The sequence below is a fragment of the Falco peregrinus genome, chromosome 6 (genome assembly GCF_023634155.1).
Source record: "Falco peregrinus isolate bFalPer1 chromosome 6, bFalPer1.pri, whole genome shotgun sequence".
In the NCBI taxonomy this organism is placed as follows: domain Eukaryota; kingdom Metazoa; phylum Chordata; class Aves; order Falconiformes; family Falconidae; genus Falco; species Falco peregrinus.
The window spans coordinates 10,792,103-10,813,922 of NC_073726.1; the positions used below are offsets into that span (position 1 = coordinate 10,792,103).

The 21,820-nt window shown below is 38.1% G+C and overlaps 1 protein-coding gene across 2 annotated transcripts in view; it reads left to right on the forward strand.

Moving 5' to 3' along the window:
- The window catches only part of CADPS2 (calcium dependent secretion activator 2), a 323,550-nt gene that overhangs the window by 136,005 nt on the left and 165,725 nt on the right, over positions 1-21,820 (forward strand). For both annotated transcript variants that reach the window (XM_055808537.1, XM_055808536.1), the window contains exons 5-6: positions 802-1,038; positions 5,155-5,276. In XM_055808537.1, the coding sequence (XP_055664512.1) occupies positions 802-1,038; positions 5,155-5,276 (359 nt within the window). The remainder of the gene's footprint in view (positions 1-801; positions 1,039-5,154; positions 5,277-21,820) is intronic.

Sequence of the window (21,820 nt, forward strand, 5' to 3'; positions counted from 1 at the left end):
AAATGCTACAAAATATGAACTTTATTCTTGGAGATCAAAACCAAGCTCCTCAAAAACCTTTTAGATCCTAGATTATGTTTTCTAGTATCTTTGTGGGTAAAGAATAGGGTACTCAGTATTCAATAGTGGGAGAAACTGCATAAAAGTGGCTCTGTACATTTTCATATATATGCATTATGTATGTTTACATGTTCCCTCTTTGTTATAAAGACAGTAATTAAAAAATATTATCAAACTCCAACAGAGAAAAAAAGTTATTTTTAAGTTCTAACAGAAATGTTTAAAATAATCCCATGTGTAATAATTCAGTGTTACTTTCAAAATGAATAGCCTATTAATAAAAATGGAAGTAAACAATGATAGGAATGTCATGTCATGGTTGTAGTTTAACAGCTTTGTGTTAGAAGCATGGATATGATTGACTTCCTATTGGAAGCGTGGGAAATGATTGAAGTAACAAATTTGTTAGTGTATAGTTTGTTTCGTCATTTTATGAAACATTTGAAGGTAACATCAAAGGTATATTATCAATTGATACACTTAAAATGCGTGTATTAGAAATATGTTATATGTACATATACAACCTGGGTTTACAGTTAAATGATTCTAGGGGGCAGGAGGTTCCATTTTTACAAATGCCTTCCCATTACTCTTTTGAAGATATAAAAAGAGACAGTGGAATTAAGACTTTTCTTTTTATTCAATATCTCTTAACTGAGAGCAAATTATTAAATTAACACGATGTATTATGTGGGATGATAATTTTTTTTTCTCCCTAACTTTTAAAATATATCTTCCAAGGAAAGAAAATTCCCAAAATTTGTAACAAGAGAAATGGAGAGCATGTACATAGAAGAGTTGCGGTCTTCAGTGAATTTGCTGATGGCAAATCTGGAAAGCCTTCCAGTGTCTAAAGGTGGGCCGGAATTTAAACTGCAGAAGTTAAAGCGATCACAGAATTCTGCATTCTTGGACATAGGAGATGAAAATGAGGTTCAGCTGTCGAAGTCTGATGTGGTCCTCTCCTTCACATTAGAGGTAATCAGATATTTCACAGAAAACCTAACAGTTTGAATTACTAGAACATCTATGTCTTGATACTTACTTGTTATTAGTCCTTCCTTTATCATTTGAAAATTTATGTTAAAGAAGTAAATTATTCTTTGTTCCTTTGGTAATTAGGTGTTAGAATACAGCTATATGATGCATTTTCCTCTTGCACTGGTAGTTGCATTTGGACCCACACAGCAATGTGGCCAGTTGAATCTCCCACACAAATGTAACTTTAAATGAATACCAGTACATTAAATGCCCAAGAGTATTTTTGAACGTAATAATGAAACAGTGTTGTTATCAGGAACTCATTAATAGAATTTTACAAACAAGTTGTGTTTTCTCACTGAAAACATTTAGAGAAGAACAAAACAAAACCAAAAATTTACTGGTGGTCGTAGCAAGAGTTTTTAAATTTCTGCATTTTCCTCAAGAAACTAGCTCATGTTCACTGAGATTATGCAGGAAGTCTGGTGTATAGGTATGGAGTCTTAAACCATATAGAGCTCAACTGACCTCAAGAGGAAACCACAAACAGTGCTAGTTACTTAAACATAGCTGATGACAGCATCATAGCTCAGGCCCAGTTCCGAAAATGTTTGTATCAGGGAATGCTGATGTCTCTTTCAGTAATAGAATCAAAACATTTCCAGAGTGTGTATTGTGTATTTGTTGATCAGAAGGTGCCACGCTTGTGCTGTGCACTTGAAGTGGCTTTAGTTTATTTAAGACAACAGCTAATGTTACAGAATAAATATTTCAACTGTTAAATGACTTTAAAAAGCTTTGTCTTTTAAACAATGCTTTTTCTTAAGGGAGACAGGCATCTGCTTTTTTCATGTAATGTTGAAAATTCAGATCAATTTTTGTCTCCCATGTCATCAATATACACATAGAATTTTAAAAAATGTCAAAAATGGACAGATGAAAAAGTTTAAATCCTTTGTATAACAGAGAAATTACTTATACCACTGTATGCAATTTTATTATATGAGCTAATAATGTGAAAGCCCAACATCAGATTTCATAGGAAGATCCATCATTCTATACGCCAAAAAGTATGAGTTCATCAAGCGTGTAAAGCTGGAGTGCAGGCCTTAGTACTGAAGTGTAGGAAATTATATTTTTATAACTCTTGTGCTGAATCCTGTATGTCTCCATCACACGTGCTGTGTCTGCCTCAAGTGGTATACCAGCCCTGGAATGGCCCATAAACAGCAATACCAAAAAGCAGTTGTGAAGCACCCAAAAAGTACCTAAAAATTTTTTGTTGATAATGTTTTCTGTCTTCAAGAAAGTTTGCTTGGTGAGGGATGTAAGAAGAAAAGCTTTCGCTGTGCCTCTAGAGAGAAATACTAAGTGTGTACTAAATATCATGTGATATTTGGGGGAAAAACAGATTAAGATGGAAACAATGATGAAATGAAAAATGACAGAGATACAATTTGCAGTGGATTTGGAAAATTTTGCTTTGTTTACAGCCCTTCCCCTCTCATACCAGAAATGTAGACTATATGATTTGGTGAACTGTGCTTTTTTTTCCACCCCTGCCCCGCCCATCACTGATGAAGAAAACATAAAATGTTCTGCAAGGTTGGTAACGTAGCGTTCATCCTTTGCAAAGCACAGAATTAAAGTGTTACTCTACATGTAGCAGTTTTTACTAGGGCAAATTTTCATTTTAAACATGACATTACCCACATAAGTTGAGTTTCTTGCTGGACAAGTATGTGCCTATCTTACTCTTGGGAAGCTAAATCTCAGAGGACACAAGTGCAAAAGGAAACAGCTGAACTGATAACTCATTTAGACTGAAACGTGGACGACCTGCTTTCTTTCTGTGCAGATGTGAAATAATAAAAGCTGATTGCATTTCCTTGGAGATAGAATACTTGATTTTTGGAAAATGTGAGGTCATGTGTGCACAATTCCGTATTTCTGGAACATGTGACATATCCAGGTCATGTCTTGTGTGGTGTGGCTTAACTAAGTTGTAGAGTAACCAGCAAAATCCCAGCTGAGGGTCGCTGCACAGGCACATGACATCTACAATATGTCTAAACGTTAGGACAGAGTATAAGAACTCAATCGTAATTTCTTGGTAGGGGGGAATGTGGCTGGAGTTTGTGCTGGCACTGCATGTTATTAAGACAGAACAGGAAAAGTTGTTAGTAACATTTACAATGTACTGGAGGGAATGGACCTTGCTGGCTAAGGTCAGAGACCCCCTTGCACATTACTGCAAGCAACAGTGACTGGTTTTGCAAGTTAGATGTTTCCTCTACCGTAGCCTGTTGCAGAAATTTCTAAAATAAATAAATAAAATATCAAAGGAGTAGGAGAGTCTTAATCACTTATGATGTTCAGCTGTTGGACAGCTTCAGAAATAGACGAGCAATATTTAGGAAGCTGTTTATCAGCTAATGAGCTAGTAAGTCAGCTAGTGGCAGTTTCCTTCCCCACTAAATGCAACTTTTTTCCATTGCTGGAATCCAGATTTGCTACCAAAGACGAATAAATAAATTTGTGCAATAAAATTGGAAACTCAAGGAAAAGAAGTAACATGAGAATGAATAAACATGAAGGCTGCATTCAACAAGGACATAGGTTTCACATGTGGGAAGACTGGATAGGCAGTATTAGCTGGAAGGATCTCTAATGCAGTCTCTCAGTGATCATTGATCATTATAATAACTGCTTGAATTCCTGGACCACAAAAGATGGGGGAAACAGATGATTATGTCATCCTCCCTGAACCGCTGTTGTTATTTATAAAGCACAATAGGCAGTGTTGATAATTTATGAGTAATGTTAAAATGTTTTAAACTATCAATGACTGTCATCTCACTGTAATATTACCAAACTAGCAATTTTACAAGATATCTAACTATTACTAAGATTCTGGGAGTTTTAAAGTACAAAGGATTTTATAACTAGGGGTAAAGTCTGGCTTAACGTACTTGAATTGAAACAAACAGGCAAATATGCAAAAAGTTTATTAGTGAAATATTTTAGTAGTTCCTTGCTGACTTAAGAAACCAATTGCCTCTAATAAGAATAAAAGTAGTCATTACTTTTGTCACCTTTAAAACAAACAAATACTGGTTTTCATGTGTAGTTTAGCTGAGGACAGCTTCTCTGCTATTTAAACAAACTGTGTTTTTCCCAGTTTCTTCTCATAGGCCCAAATGGGTCTGGAAAGAAAAGCAGCTTTTCCAAAGCAAGCAGGGAAACCTGACTTTCTTCTCAAATCTTCTCTGAATTAGAAACATCTGAAGTGTAAAAATTCCAATAATTTCACACTGTGACAAACTGTAAGACTTATAAAAGGCAGAGAGCATTTGAAGTAGGGCTGCATTTGGCTCGTATGAGCTATAACTGAATAGTTTAGAGGAAAAAATACGGGATCTGCCAAGCTCAGAATTTCCCTGGTAAGGATGTTTCTCAGGGTGCAGATGGTAGAGGTGGCTTTTTCCCTTTCTCTTCCCCCCTGTCCCCGTGTGCATGCTGAACCTGACTGCGAGTACTGAGCCAGGAGAAGGAAAAGAGGTAGGTAGTGGGGGAAAAAAAATACAGCAGCTGATAGCGATGTTCTGACCTGCCTCATGCTCATCACACCACCAAATCGCTTCTGAGATTCAGGGGTTGCAACGTCCAGTGTCACAGCACCATGATTAACCTCTCAAGATGTGATCAGTGTACTTACTCGTCTTGTTTACATCCAACTTGGTAACCTATTCATTCTATAAATACATATTTACATGATAGTTTAAAAGATACATTTCCTCATGTACTAAGATTTAGAATTATATTTAGACATTAGTCTCAAATTCAACTACTAGCATTTAAATTATGATTGGAGTGAGGTGTTGGTTGTTGTCCAAGTAGAAACAGCAAAAATTTCAATTCCTACTATATGTTGTTGAAAGTGGAAAAAGAAAGCAAAATTAAAACTCTTCACCAGCTGTGAAGATTTGAGTGAGTGGGGTTTGGGGGTATTATTTATTACATTTTTTTTTTACCTGTGTGAAGCTTAGTACTGCAATAGCTGTGCTACGTAATGTTTTCTGAAGGATAAACTATTTGCTTTCTTTTCATCAGATCGTTATAATGGAGGTACAAGGTTTAAAGTCAGTCGCTCCCAATCGAATAGTCTACTGCACCATGGAAGTGGAAGGGGGCGAGAAGCTTCAGACGGACCAAGCAGAAGCTTCCAGGCCACAGTAAGTCACTCTGTTAATGCTGTATCCAGCATCTCTTTCCTTCATATCATGGGAGAACCTACCTATCTTTACAGTTTTTACAATTAAGTTAGCGCTAGGTTATATGAAGATTTGTCCTGGGTAGTTATCTTAAATTGTTTCTGGAAAATGAAAATACAAATAATAGCTATTTATGGTGAAGTAAAGGACAAAGTGTGAGTGCTGTCCAAATGAATGTCATTGAATGTGTGTGTGAGGAAAAGAGCTAGAGACTGCATCCTCTGAAAATACCAACCTCTCGATGGATGTTAGCCTGAGGTGGTTTTATGTATTCTAGGTTAATGTGCAGGTGGCCTTGTGGAGTGTAACTTGTCCAATTGGTGGAAAATCAATACTCAGTAATCAATCTTGAAAAAGCTTACTCACCTGCTGAGCCTATTTCATTTTAAATTATAGGATCCACTTCTTTCAATTAATTTTTGAGAGAGGCAGTCTGCAAACTGACTTGGAGGGAATAACTCATGTCATCTGTAGTTGAACTAGTCAGAGTGACAGAGAAGAAGAAAATTAAGTGTGGGGTTTTTGGTTGATTTGTTTGACCTACACGCTGAATTCACATACTTTTCTCTCTGTTAAAATATCATTTGGAATCTTTTGTAGATAACTTTCCAGACAGCGCGCTGGGGTTTCACTAGCACCATAGTGTGCCTTGGGAAAGACAATTTAAAAATTGCAGTTGCTACAGTCTCTGAGAAAACATCTTCGACAGAGTTGGGAATGTAGTTTGTATTCCATTCAGACCACAAATACAGATTTCTGTTAGGCAAAATTATAAGCACAGAGTTTTTATCTGTCCCTTCTGGGGTTGGGAGGAGGAGGAGGAGATCTAATTTGGTAGACTTTCTCCTAGTTGCAGCAAATTTCATTGGCAAGTAAGCCAGCAGCCTGCTCCAGTAACATATTCAAACAGCTTTGCAGAAATCTGAATATGTGGGACAAGACATCGAATTCACTTGCCGCAGTCCCTGGCTGTGTTCCTTCTCTGGGACACAGGAATGCTCAGTCTTGTCATTTACACGTAGGACGCAAGGAACTTCTAAAACCAACAGCAGCGCAAAAGACATACAGATGTGTACGTTGAAGCAAGGTCATAAGTGTGTGTGCAACATCCCCTGCCCATTTGTGGACCTGTCGGGGCATTCTCTGGTGGCTTGGAGTCCCATGAGACTCACAAGGTTTTCTCATGGAGGGCGCATCTCCAAGCTGTGCTTTGTCTTCATGCTCAGGGTTGCTCTCAGGCTGTGCCCTGCAATGAGTGCCTACAACCTTTGCCTGCTGTCACAGTCAAGGTTCCTGTTTCTTCTGATGGTGTGTCTCTCTTTTTCCTCACCCTTGAACCTGCTAGCTTGTGTTTTAAAGACTCAGTTAACCTCTGATGTCATTGGTATGGGTCTTCAGATCTCCCTGAATCACATAGAATACACCAATTCTTGAGTTTCGGGCACAGTTATTCTCTTTCCAGAATTCAGTCTGTAGATGTTGAGGGTTTTGTTTCTTTCTAGTACTTCCAGATATGGTGAACAAAACATGGTAGGGATGGGTCATGGTCAGTTCATGGTTTACTTATTACATACTGAGGGCTGCAAGTTAAGGTAAGGGTCGTAAAACCAGTCAGAAGGTATACATTGTGTGCATACATCTGATAATAACAGATTAGTTGATTTTCCTACCTGACAAAGTAGAAACTTTGTGAAAAGGAAGTTTCAGAATAGACGGAGTCAATATGAGAACAACTGGAGTGTTTCTAGGAAAAGGGCTGATGTTAGGACCTGCTTTGATCTTGTAAACAATGTAGTGGGTTTCAGGCTCCATAGGTAGGAGTTGATTGAATATGGGAGAAAGACAGGTTACGGGCTATTCCGTGTATGTTGTATGAAACAGATTTATATAGATTTGTATGGAAAAAAAGTATGCATCTTTAGGAAGTGGATCATTGAGAGATGCCCTGAACCATACACTACAAGGACAGGAATGGGAGTTACTGGTGCGGTTTACCTGCTGTCCTGCAAAACAGTGTCCCTTGAAAGGGCGCAGCTGATGGAGGTCTAAAATCTGTCTGGTTCTTGTGCCCTTCTGAGTTGTACTGCTTTCCATTTCTGGTAAGAGTAAGTATGAGACACTGGCATAGAGCATGATTATGAGCATATAGGGACCTGTCGTTTGTGAGCATATACAGAGATGCAGTTTGAGGCAATGAAGGAGGATATTAAATTAGACAAGCATGAAATTGGCAAATTATGGGCAAACAGTAAAGAAGATGGAGGAAGCTGCCTATGGAATGGGAGATACTTTACTCCACAGTTCAATTTTTCTCTTAGGGCCAAATCAGGTTTTCTTGACAGTAGCAATATTGCTTTGTTTTGATTGGTGGCAGAAGGACCTAAGAGGGCTTGGCAGGGTTTAATTAGAAAACTAGACTGGTGGAAGAGAGCCTAGGAATTAGTTACAGGCGGGGAGGAGTCAGAAGGCTTAAGGTGTCTCTCTTTCTTCATCCCAGCCTGTGTCCAGTCCCTCTGAGATCTTTCTTACTTTCATGACCAACACACCCCTTGCCCCACATAGTCATCCATCTCCTCTTGCCCCCCCTGCTTCTTCCAGCACTCATCAATCACTGTTCTCTGATAAGGACCTGCTGGGATGATGGGGAGGGAGGGTCAGTCACTGGGTGAAGGGTTGGATGTTCTCCTGCAAAGAGGAGATATGGGAAGAGGTGGAAACAGAAGTGACTTTCTGCTCCTGTTGGTGAAGAGAGATGCCTCCTTTCCCCCTCCATCCTTTGGCAGCAATGGGCAAAGTCATCTAAGTAGAGACCAATGACCAGCTGGGCAAGCACAGCCAGTCCACCTCTTGTGTGATACAGGAGAAGAAAGCGGTTGGCTGCCCTAGGCTACTGACTACTTTGCCTGCTGCTGGAACTGGCTCCTTACTGGAATAATCTTCAGTACTGTCATTCTGATATGAAGGAAAATAATCAGTGAAGCTGGAGGAGAAAACACAAAACTCATTGCAAAAAAAAGAAAAAAGAATCAAGTACTGTAGTTCAGTCCAACTCTTCAAATCACTAGCAGTAACATATTTGCACTGACAATCCCAGATAAATGAGAACATAACTTCAGGTTTTATATAGGACATGCAGCTAGAAAAGTGTAGCAAAGCTCTCATACTAAGCGTAGAATGAGACAGTGATGAAAAGTGAATGATTACCACCAGCCTGCTGTGGGAGACTGCTGGCAAGAGCTCCAAATCATGCGCTTGTCACACACATTTTCTGTAGTTGGTTTATCGTTTTGAACTGGTAGCTGCATTTGTGAGAAGGAGCAGTATAAAGAATTATTTATGCCTATTTTTTGCATCTGTGAAACATCACTGTGTGCAGTGCAATGCTGCTACTCAGAAGTTTCAAAGGCTTTGACAGTGAAAGGGAGGAAACAAGATACTTGGGCGAATGCTTCAGAATGGAGTGCAAGCAGTGTGACCTTAGAGTGGAGATTAATGGCAGCATGAGTCAAGTGGAGCCTTAATTCAGAGTTTATCCGCTATTCCAAAATGTTGAATATTTTCTCAGTTATTTTTATGGATATGTATTTAAGTATTCCTCTGAATCCCTGAACGCTACTGTAAGAGTAATAAGGAAATTAGAAACAATATTTTTTCTTAAAGGGGAGAGACCTAATTAGAGTCCCAGAGAAGAGAGCACGCTTTTTATCAGTAAGGAATATTTTCTAGTTTCTTACTGCTTTTAACCCCTGTCTGCTTTCTCGTTCTTTGAATAATAATTTTGTGAGTTTACACTGAAGTGCTTCATTTTCTTCTTTGACAAGCCAAATAAAGCACTGTTTATATATATGTTCCTAAGTAGCTAATGGTCATTCTAACGTGCAAATGCTACAGAGCAATATAGTTTGACTGAGCTGAAGTCTTGGACAATTTTACAAACAGATCAGTTATACAGCTTTGCTTGCATCCCTATAAAATTTTTATTACTGCCTGTGAAATATTTCTTCATTCCTTCCAACTGTTTCCTGCCTTTTCGCCCTGCTGAAAATCCCTCCAACAAAGCCTGTGACCTTTTCTGCCAATGATCAGTAAGCACAGCCTTCAGAGGACCCCTTCAGCTGTGTGAAGCTTTGCGTAACTTTGTTGCTGTGACACCACAGGGGTCATCTTGCAAAGTCCAGTGCTAATTTCATTTTTCAGACATTACTGATGTGGCTTAGTTTTTAGTCTTGTGGAGTTTGGTGTCCACATGTTTTATTACCATTGATTTTTATTCATTCTGACTATTAAAATAATGTGGTTTCTTGGAGGCGTCATCTTTCGGGTATGTATAATCATGCCTAAAGATAAACGACGGGACTATGCTATCTTTTATCACTGCAAGTGACATTATGTTGTCAGATACTTATGCAATAGAAAAAGATCATATCTTGCTTAATGAGAAAATTTTAATGGAGCTGGGATATTCTTTATGTAAACAAGACAAATAAAATGATCCTATTTTGCTGCCAGTGATTGCATAACCTTACAAAAAGGGCTATTATATATTAGAAGTATGTGAAGAACGCATGATTAAATATCTGACCAGAGGAGGCAGGGAACCTTGGTCAAGATTGCACAAATAAAGTAAATGCTGATTGCATTATTTTTATGCAATATTCTACCTTTGTTGTTTCCAGTATTCCAAGTATTTGAAGTATGAGTTCTTGTGGATAGATAAAGATTACTTAGCAAACTTTTTATAGAACAGTTTTAGAAAAAAGGCTTAACATCTAAAATGTAGACCTTCCTTAAATGACATGGTTGCCCATGAAAAAAGTAATGCTTTTTTAATAGAATGTTTTTGAGGATATGGCCTAACGTGACATTTCTAAGGAGGAAAAGGATAGACAACATTTATAACCTGTGACAATCATGTTCCAAGCATCACCTACTTTTATTTCTTCAGCATGGCCCTTGCAACTTTCTAATTTTTATTTTGTATTAAGGAAAACAGATGATCATACCTACAGCTGTCCCCTAACATGTGGTTGCACAACACAGATGTACAGTATTTAAGGAAAGAGGAGGCACACCTACTCTTTTTTTTTTTTTTTTCCCCCACTCGTTACTGCTCTGTCAGATGCACCTGCAGAAATGAGATTAATTTTGGTCAGTAGTCCATTAATTATACTGTTAGTTTTCAGCAATCATTCCTTATATCATTTGCATATGTAGGAAATCCTGTTGCACAGGAGACAAAGTAGAATGACAAAGTAGTCCCTGCCTCTCATTGCTTCAAGTATAAAACTGGAGACTAAACACAGGGAGAAACGAGGGACAGAAACACAAGTGTTTGCTAATCAGATAGGCAGTAACCAAACTAGTCTGTTGCTGGCAAGCCGACCAGCTCTCCTTAGGGTGTGGGATTTTTTTCCGTTGTTTGTCTGGGTGCTTTTTTGTTGAAATGAGTATATTTGCACATGGGATTATTACAAAGGGATAATGAGATTGCAGTTTCATAGTGCCAGATCTAACCATGCTCAGCTTGTTGTTCGTATGCTTCCTACTCTATCTTCTGAGGATAAATTCTTCTCAGGATTTAGCTTCTTGAATGGAGTCTTTTACTTGATGGATTTTGCCTGTTCTTTTTACTGTTACCTCTGGAAGTGTATTACTTGCAGATAAGCGCAGTGAAATCCAGCATTGGTCTTACAGAGGATAACAAAGTAGAATCGTTCAGCCTATTTTTGGCATCTGGACTTTTGGGCTTAAAACATAAATACATTTTATGCAACATTTACAAAAGTGAGGTTGTATGTTAGAGAACCTCCGTGTATTATTAGTAAGATCATTTCAAAGGCTAAGGCTGAGAGACATAATTATGTTGATATGGCCAATGCTGAAAAGTTGCTGAAGCTGAGCATGTTCCTTTAATAAGTATTTCAGAATTTTACAGAAGCCAGTGGGGTAATGATCGTGTCAGGAAACAAAGTGTGTCTGCTTCCATAAACTAGGTTTGATTGAGTTGCATAATGTTTATTCTCATTTGCTCTAAGATTCATCTTTATATCTGTCCTGGTTTCAACTGGGACGGAATTAATTTTCTTATTAGTAGCCGGTGCAATGCTGTAGTTTGGCTTTGGTGTGAGAACAGTGTTGATGGCACACTGGTGGTTTTGGTTGTTGCTGGGTGGTGTTTATACTAAGTCAAGGCATTTTTAGTTTCTCAGGCTCTGCCAGCAGGAGGGCTGGAGGGGCATGGGACATTGGAAGGGGACACAGCCAGGACAGGTGACCCAAACTGGCCAAAGGATATTCCATACCTTGGGACATCACGCTCGGTGTATAAACTGGGAGGCTGGCCAGGGTGGGCCAGTTGCTGCTGGGGCACTGGCTGGGCATGGGTCAGCGGGTGCTGAGCAGTTGTGCTGTGCATCACTTGTTTTCTTTTCTCCCTTCCCTTCGGATTTCATTCCTCTTCCCCCTCTCTCCTTTCCATTACAACTGTTATTATTATTACCGTTCTTTCATTTTTATTTTTTTTTTCAATTATTAAATTGTTCTCCTCTCAGCCCCTGAGTTTTTCATTCCTTTCTAATTCTCCTCCCCATCCCTCTGGGTGAGGGGGGAGTAATGAGCAGCTGCGTGGTACTTAATTACTGGCCAGGGTTAAACCACAACTATCTAGTACACCACTATGGTAACTTCATCCCAGGTCCCATGGAGAGCAAACAGCACAACAGGGAACTGTAAGATGGTGGGGATGCCAGGGATAAAATTTAAAGGATAAATCCCATTATGGCTTTCATCTTGCTATATGTCAGTAAGTCTTTCTTTCTTGGATTGTCATGATTGGAGCAATTCACAAAACAGGGTAGAAGAAATTACCTTTCAACAAATTGCATGCTATGAGCAAATATGTCAGTCTAGTATCTAGCTGTGAAAAGGTAAAAAGAAGTTGCCAGTAGGAAATTATCTGAGGTTTTCTTGGTTCTGCAAAGGAAAAGATGGAAATGAAAAAAAATACACATTTTTCCCAGCCTGTGTTCTGGATTAATGATGGAAGAGTTTCACAAAAGGAACATGAATTCAGCTGAAAATTTACATGACAGTTTTATTCAGTTATTCTTGGTGCCTGATCAATTGCTTGCTTCTTTAAAAAAAGGAAATAACACCTAATCAGCTCAAATATAATGAGCAATATGATATCCACAAGAAAAAGAGACAGGAATTCTAAAATGAGTAAGTTTCTATGCTATGTTCTGTCATTGGTTATTGTTTTATATTGTCTAAGAGATTTTTCACCTGTCTTATTGCAGAGAAATAGGAATTACATACAGGCTTTTAATATTGAAAGAAATTTGAAACTCAACTGAGGAATAACATGAGCAACCTGACTTTAACTGGCCTTGCTCTGAGCAGGGTCTGAACTAGATGACCTCTAGAGATTCCTTCCAGCCTAAATTTTTCGGTGATCCTATGATTAACTCCCAGAATATTATCTCTTAAGTCTATTTACCTTAAGGACTTGTGAGAACCACTGCTATTAGAAAGGAATATTCATTTGTCAGATCAAGACAAGTGTGGCATGGAAGAAACTGGGATTAGAGGAGGAAGGAGATAATTAAAATTGGTTGTAATCTCTACTCTATTTGCATAGCTAGCAATAAACATAATCCTTCTGCCACCAGGGCATATCTTTTTTTAATTTTCTTCACCTTAATCTTTTTGATTGTTCTGGCTAAATCCTGGTTGTTCTCCTTGCTCCTTTGTGCTCAGCATGCTAATAATTGACTGAAAGCAACCAGGATATCTGCTGTGTTGTGATGTTTGCACTTCTGAAGTCTGCGGCTTTGGTGCACCGCCTTGTGCTGCAGCACTTAGACTCCCGGCAGAAAGCCGGTGGGATGAGGGCTTTATGATTTATAGGTTCCCTGTTCAGAGTCAGGATGTTAACCCTCCTTGTCCAGTGTCACTGCTGGAAAGGATAGCTGCTGTGGGGTGACTGTCTTCTTTTGAAATGTATAATGACATTACATGTCTCTTGCAAGACTGATACCAGTTTTATTTCATAGTGCATTTCGGAAACTAGGGCTTGAAGATGCTTGTCCCACCGTTACCCATTTCAGTATAACAATCAGGGCTTGGAAAAGACTCTTTACATGCTGCTAAATGTGCATGATAGATCTGTTTCCATTCTCATTCCCACCTGATCCACAGCAAATGTGACTTAATATTTTGCAGACAGATATAAGCTTTTTTCTAACATAGCACTAAAGCATCTATCAATGTGTGATCCAGCTTCAAACTGGAATGCATTTGGATACGAACAGTGTGGTGTTGATCCAAAGCCAGTTAAATCCTGCTTAGAAGAAAAATGCTTTGGATCAGGCTAAGCCTCATACTAGTGCAGGTACCTGGTCCCTGGGTGGGTCAAAGTGAAGGCAAAGGCAGCCTGTGAAGTGTCATGTAGAGGGATGGTGGTCTGTCAAAAAAAAGGTGAGGTTGGGAGGGTTTACCTCAAATTTTACCTCCAGTCTTCTTCTGGAATACTCTAGTGGAGTGGATTTGAAATTTTTTATTCAAAGTGGTCTGCACCTGCCTCATCATTGGAAAATGTAATTGTTGTTTGTGGCCAGTAGTTGACATGAAAACAATTCCTTTGGATTTCTCTTAAATTTTGATATGATCAGAATGCCCCATTTTACATTTTCAAAATATACCGTTCTTGTATCTTGGTTTGAAGAGACCTTTCAAAAATTTGCTTTTATTTGTTATATGCAATATAATACAGGTATGTTCAAAATAATTGCTAAACATTTGACTAGATACAGTGTCTGAATTGGAACAAATTTTATGTTTTGGCTTGCTGTTTTGGGTGAAGAGAAAGGTTAAGGAAAAGGGTTTAAAAGGAAGAAGTTTTTGCTTTTGAGTCTTGTACAAAATATTCATAGCCTGAATATCTCAAGTGCTCATGACACTCAGAAAACTGGTTTTCACCCCACCATGGGCAGACTCTTCCTTGCTGGTGCTGTATTAGGATGTGCATTGATCCTCAGCAGCGTCAAGCAGTCCAGTACTTTTAGGATACGGAATAGTCCACTGAACAGATGACAAAAAGAAAATTAATAGGTCTTGAAATTTCTTACTAACTACGTAGCCTGTAAGGTGTAAGTCTACGGGTTAATGTGTCTACTTGAAAGCAATACCAACAGATTGAGGGTAGGAGGAAACAGAAACAAAGGCAGAATAATGTGGATAGCTGAGAAGAATAGTAGGAGTCAGAAAGAGGAGTAAAAGGGGTTTCAAAATAGAAGTGATGTCATGCTAGATGGAATACTGAAATTTTCTGATTTGATTCCTGGCTCTTCCCTGATAGACTGGTAGGTAGGCTTAGATAGTTCAGTCTTTGTGATCTGTTTTCTCACATCTTTAGGCTGAGATGACAACATCTATCTGCTTCATCAAAGTACTGTCAGTTTATCAACATTTGTGTAACATTTTGAAGGTTTAAAGTGTCACACAAATACTAAATAACGTGAAATAAATAGGCTTTGTAACTTTTAACAATGTTGTGATAGATTCGTAATTGCCTTTGGCAAGGCAAAATTGAAGTAAATATGCATATTGAAATTTCAAGAGCATAAGTGACCAAGTCTTGCCTTTGTGTCCATCACTAGCCCCCATCCGGGTTTGAAACTCGGTGGGAAAGAGGAGTTAATGTCTCCCATGAATTCTTCACACAATATATAGCAGTGGTGCCCAGCACCTGGCCGTATGTCAGTCTTTTTACACACCCTTGAAAATCTTCACCCTGACTTGTCTTGGTTGCCTGTATTGAAAGTGAGATGGAAAAGCAAAACTAAGTAATAATTTATTCATACGGTTTTAAGTTTGTGATGACAATACTTGTCATAATAGCATTCTGTAGTGTTAGAGTGCACTTTTCTCACTTTCAGTGTAGGAAGCCTAATGAGTGGTTTTACTTAGTTGCTTATTATGCATTGAACCCCTCTTTTGGTTTTCCTTTCTGGTTGTATTAGACACCTTTTTATTTTAAAGAAAAACTATTCACAATTTTGTGTTTTTTTAACAAGGTGAGGGTTTTTTTCAGATATAAAGAATGTGTTTAAAAATAAATACACAATTGTGTCCAGCTTATCGTTAGCTCTGTGATAAATGGTTAGTAGGTTTGAGCTCTGTTAACTCCTTTATTTAAAACAGTTATTATTTTTACCAAAAGCAAACCCTAAAAAAAACACTTTATGATCAGATTATTCTTCTTTTCCTTTCATATTAGACTAGTTGTGTAACGGGGCTTTACAATATAGCATATCCATCAAAACACTGTATCCTTGCTTTAGCCAAAGTGAGGATCCCGTTCAGAGCTTTCACTTCTTCACAGCAAAGTTCCAAGAAGCAATTGCCAATGTTTTGTAACAACCACCCTAAAAGCATTCAATTTTGCTGCTGAATCCACAGAAGAACAAAAAAACCCCAACATTCACTCTTTCTGAGTGACTATACTAGATAGTGACTGGACAACACACGTAGCAATTGAATGCCAGGCTACTTTGTGTATGCAGCTACAGGTGCTGAGCATCCACCTTTTCTATAAGGGAAGGGTTAAGATATGTCTTGTTAGTCTACATTTCAAACTGCTAGCATGCCAAGTCAGAAGTTCCCATATAGATGGAAATAAATGTAAAATAATAAAATAAATTAAAAAAAAAAAAAAAAGAAAGAGAAAAGTAAGGGACAGTAGTGTAGACCCTGCTTAGGTGAAATCAAAGGTGACACTTAAAAGGCAATTGTATGACTTTCCATCCTTATACCAAATTTTCCCATTTGTCTGTACTTCTTCCTACTGTCTTCTGTCTCTGTAGAATTAATTATCTTTCTCATATCTGTATTTTGTAGTTTTAGGAAGATTTTGGTGGGAACCTCAGGGTTAAAATAGTTTCTATTGTAATGCTCCTTCACTAGCTGACAGCTCTGAAAGTATTTATGCGAAGTATCAGTGTTTCTGTAATAGGGGCTGTAAAACAATGAATCTATAGTTCTCAGCAAGATTTCTGCATAAAATGGTGGAATCACAGTAGCACAGGGAAGAACAGAGTCAAGACACATAAAAGATTCAATGAGGTTATTGGTGAAAGGCCAAAATACCTGGCCAAGCTCGTGGTTTAGTTTGCCTGAGCACAGGGCTTGTCTGTGCTTCTACTGTAAAAGGGCATTAATTTGTTCGGAAGTTTCTTTATGCATTGCCTTTCAGCTGCTGCTTAATGTGCTTGCTCTGATGGAAGGAGCTATGCTCCTTGTACTTCCATCAAAATAAATGAGTAATTTTCAAATAGAGCAAGAAGAAAATAGATATTTCCCCCCCCAAAAAAAAAAAAAAATATTTGCAACCTAAACCGCATTATAGAAAGGTACAATCATACAAACTCTTTCCCTTGTGGTTTCAAACATGAATTCCAGATCCCACTGATGTAATGGAGTATATATAAATAAATATAAATATACATGAAAATAATAATGGTTGTAATTTTGCCTATAGGGAACAATCATTACCCTATTACATCCTTGATGCTGCATAATAAACTTCTGTTGGTTGTGCAGTAACATTTCAGCATCCTTTTTCAAGAACTTTCATGAAAGGGGGAAGCTGGAATGTTCGTATTATTTTGTAAGGCGTGCAAAAGGCAGAAAATAAACATGCCTTTGGATTGTGTGAGACAGCTGTTAGTATTAAGGCCATGACTTCTAGCGTACCGTTGCAGTGTCGGTCATTGCCAAATGCATGGGTATTTCTCTGCTCAGAAGAGCAGATACTTGTCCATTTTATTATTAGTGGAGAAAAACTAGCAGCAATTAGTACTAAGTAATCCTGTCTTTGGGAGTCTCAGTAAAATAGCCAGAATCCAGTAAGTATGGATTTAACTCTGTTTTCGTTTGGCTGAATGAAACCTGCTCATCAAATTAAAGATTTATTGTTGGATCGCTGTGGGGTAACTTGCACTGCTGGTACAGCGGCTTGCTTGGTTTCTCACATTGTTTTTCTCTCTCTCTCTGTATATATGCAGCTGTAGTTAGTAATATGCAACACTTCATAAATTCCACATTCACTCAATACTTCACTAACAACAGAACGTTTATCAGACCTGGATTTACAGTGTTTTGAACTAGATTAAAGTATCAGTGTAGTCAGATGTGACAGGGAGGTGCTAAATCTCATCTGTCTTTTTTTTTCCTGGTGTTTCATCTCACAACTTGCACTGTGAATATGACTTCTAACCTGAAAATTCGAGATACCTATTTTTCTACAGTTAAAGTACGTTTCTAAACAAAGTAGAAACGACAAAGTTGGTATAAATTCTTGAAACAGCTGAGACACGGAGAAGTTGCCTGAGCATTGTACTTCCAGTCCAGCTCCAAGATGTACAAAAATGAAGTGCTAGTGAATACCTTAGTCCTGTGGAGCAGTTGGACACCTACAAACTGGTTTTGGTGGTTCTTCCTGCTCATTCCAGCCCTGTAGCACATCCCTGTGTGGATAGAAAAAAGGAAAACCCTTTCAGAAGACCTCTTAAGCTGGTTTAACAATTAAGAAACCTGTTGAGGTAGATTTATACAGTAGATTTAAACCAAAAATCAAACCTAGAAAGATGCAAAAGGAGGGACCAAAGAGACTAATACACTCTGGTATTGGTTTTGAAAAGGAGATTTCCTAATTGCTGAGGAAAATCAATTCCTGATGGTGCAAAATTCTGTAGACTTGGTATTTTATCAGAAAGGAAATGTTCCAATAAATAGGGCTAAAATAAAATTTCTAGATGTTTGCTTAGAATAATAAATTTCACAACATTCACTCCAATGTAAGACCGGAGATTTAAGATCTCATAAATAAAAGTTTTGACTAACAAAGACCATGGTGAGAGTGGGAAACCCAAGAGAGAAATTTGCTGCTTTTTCCAGTGTACAAAATGTCTTGCAGAATGAAGTAGGAAAATAAATTTGCTTAGAGGGGGTTCTGTGACACAGTGATAAATCTTTACCTGAAATAAACAGCCACGTCCTTGCTGGTAGTGGGTCCGTTTGCACTGAAGGGAAATCAACTTTGGCAAAGGACTCTGTCACCAATTGCAGTATCAGCCCACATACCTCTGACAGCAGTGTAAATACGGTGAAAAGACTGAGGCTTATGGTTGAAGATGATAAAGCATCAAATCATTGCAGTTCCTATAATAAAAAGAATGAGTAGGTGAAAGCAGAAAAATTATGTATACAAAGGAGAATGATGTGGCAAAATGAGAGCCTGAAGAGGCAGGACTGTGGGGGTTTTTAAGGCTTAAAGTTGGAGATTTTAGAGGTCTCATGTACGATACACAGGTTTCGGCTGAGAGTGCAGTGAGCGACACTGCAGCATTTAGCACTGAAATTATTGTTACTTTTCTAGCAAGATTTAGAAAAAAAATAATCAGACCATAATGGGATTTTTTTTTTTAACTTAATATGAATACTGCATGAGATCCACACTAGTTTGGACAAAAATTTTGCACTTCCCATCTTGACACATTCCGCACTAAAATTGTTCACATTAGCAAAAATAATTGGACAGGCATTCATAAATCAATGGCTCCTCCAAAGGTGTGGCGATGGCTGATTTGCTGTTTCTGTTGCTTACATACATTTGGTAGTTAAAGTGTATGCTATTACAAATGTAAAGGAGTACATTTTTCTATTATGTTAAAAAATATTAAAAATACACTTTTTGTAAATAGCAATTTGAGAAATTAGGTGAATTAATGTCCCTGTTGTTCCTTCTCATTCTTCCTTCCACAATTCACTATCTCAATAGCAAAGCAAGCTTGAAACAAATTATCTGCAACATAGTTTGACTTAAATGAGATCAAAATGGTGCATACCATTTCCTTCTGTTTTCTCAGAAAACCAAGATACAACCTACAAGTTCACCTGCTTCCCTGTATGGAGAGTAAAAGTCAGCTGTAGGATTTATTTTCTTGCAGAAAATATTTCACTGTTACTGCTGTTGACAGTTAAAATATAAAGAAAAGTAACTTTTCTTTATCCAGTGCTCAAATTCCACAGGCCACATTGTTCGTTCGTATTTTAAAAGAGTCAAAGGGTTGTTCAGTTAAACAACTAAAAATTTCTTCAATCCTACAGATAATACAAACAATCCTTTGTATGGTGGTTGACTTTTAATCTGTGGTTCAGAAAGACATTTCTGAGAAGCGCTGTATTTTCTCCAGGAAAATATCAGGGTACAATCCCAGCCTTAACAGAAAAATACAGATTTGTCTGACCTACACCTAGCAGCTTAGATTTTAAATTTAAAGGAAGTGTTCCACTACGGCCATTCCAATGAGATTAAGCAGATGTGAGAACAGGTATTAATAAATGCATTTGACAGAAGAGAAATGTGTTTTGGAAGAAAAATGTAACATTTTTGAGAAACCAAGTGGATATAATTATATTCAGCACATAAAATCTATAAATTGAAATAAGAAAGTACAGTAATGGTGATGAAGATATGCATCATGATAATTAACTGTTTGGGTATTGATTCCAGGAATTGTTAGGTATCCTCCTAACCTATTTTTCACCATTAACCTTAACAGCTCCTTCAACAGACATATAGTTACAGAATAAATAGTCAAAACTGTGGGGAAACTTGACAGAATTTTACAGTGGAAATTACAAGTGAGTCAGTAAATTCATATTTACTAGCCAGGAAAGCTACATTTCTGATCGTGGCGTTATATATAGGATTATGCAATTTACTTGCACAGTTCTTAGTCACAGATGATGATAGGACAGTAGCTTCTCCAAAGTTATTGCTTGCAATTACATTATAGGTAATTTTAAGATGATCTGTACGCTGCAAATGTCATCTCTGTTTTATCCTCTCAGATATAGGAGCTGAAAGTGTGATATCCATGTCAATGGAATTTGGTTGAACTGAAATCTTATTTATAATCAGGAAGACTAAACAAATAGTTAATTTGTTGAATGCAGTCTGACCAGGTGTCATGAAACAAATAGCCAGGGGAAAAAAAAAAAAAAAAAAAAAAAAGAGTTGAAAGCTGTCAGATCTTGAGAACCAATATAATTTGATTTCAGAACTGTAAAGCCGCATTTCAAAATAAGCTAGCTTATGTCCACCTGCATGCTTTATTCAATCTACCCCTTGTTTTGGATCACCCTTAATAAATGTTGAGTGCCTGGTATCTCATTATATTCCTGGCACAATCTTTACAGCTCAGAGTTTTATTTTTAACAAGACAAAAGTTTGTTAGTGGCTGCTGCAAAATACAGACAGTAAGGCCACTTTTATAACTACATTTCATTTGTACTGACAAAACGGAAAAATGCAAATTGCCAGTTGTTATTAGAAGCAGTGTTCATATGGGTTAGCCTACAGCTGGGAGTTCAATATTATACATTTTGATTATGCTGTAATTTCTGACTTCTGCTTCACTTAATGCCTAATGCATTAACAGCATGCATAATAGCATAATAGTGTGCTTTTAAATGTACAGCATAGAGATAAACTCGGTTTCTGTCTGGATTATTGGGTCTCTCATACCCATGTTCATTATTGGAAAAGCATACTGAAATGAACATGATACCACTTCTATTTTGGTTGCTTTCACCCAGCTTCTGATTTCAATCGGTATGAAGCAATACCTCTGCAACAACACAAAGCTCCAAAGAAACAGGGCTCGTGTTCTGGTAATCCACAAGGAATAAAAAGATGAACTATGAGCCTTGTGTAGTTCGCTGTAATATTGTTAGCAGAGAGGAATATCAGATGCCCGCAAGTAAACATAATGCTAAAGAATACAATCTTGGATTTGCCTTTTCTAACAGAACACGATTCCTCACGTGCTGTTTCATGAGGAATGATATTAAAGTCTAGACAGTAAAGTCTGTGACCGTCTGCTCTACCAGATAATTAACTTCCAAAGACATGGTCTTAAGAGACTATGAGAGTCAGCTGAAGTCCTGATCAGCCAGGAGTGTGAAGATCAATGCGTGGAATGTTTCCACTGTGAGCATTAAGCTTTAGGAATTGATTCAGACCATTGCTTTTTAGCCCAGTATTTTCACTTATATTGCAGATAGAACAATGGAACAAGCGGGAGATAGATTTCAGTCAAGGCTAGTGTTCAGATGTGATGTTAAAGATCGTTTCTAGCATGACATGATTGCCAGCAGGTGGATGACACCGTGTTAGTCCCATCCACATAAGTCTGTCATTGTGCATCTAAACTGGAGAAACAACAAATTCTGCCAGGCTCCCTGGGTGAGGCTCGTGTGTGCCCTGTCCCTCCCTGCTGTGTTCTGCAGAAAAGGAGCCTGGCTGTGTGTGGCTCCAGAGGAAGCTGCACCACTTCTGGGGAGGTCCTGGGACCAGATGCTGGGGTGTGCAGACCCCAGCGCATGCAGCGGTGCGTACCTGCTGCTCAGCTTGCAGCAGCTGAGCTGGCACCAGTAAT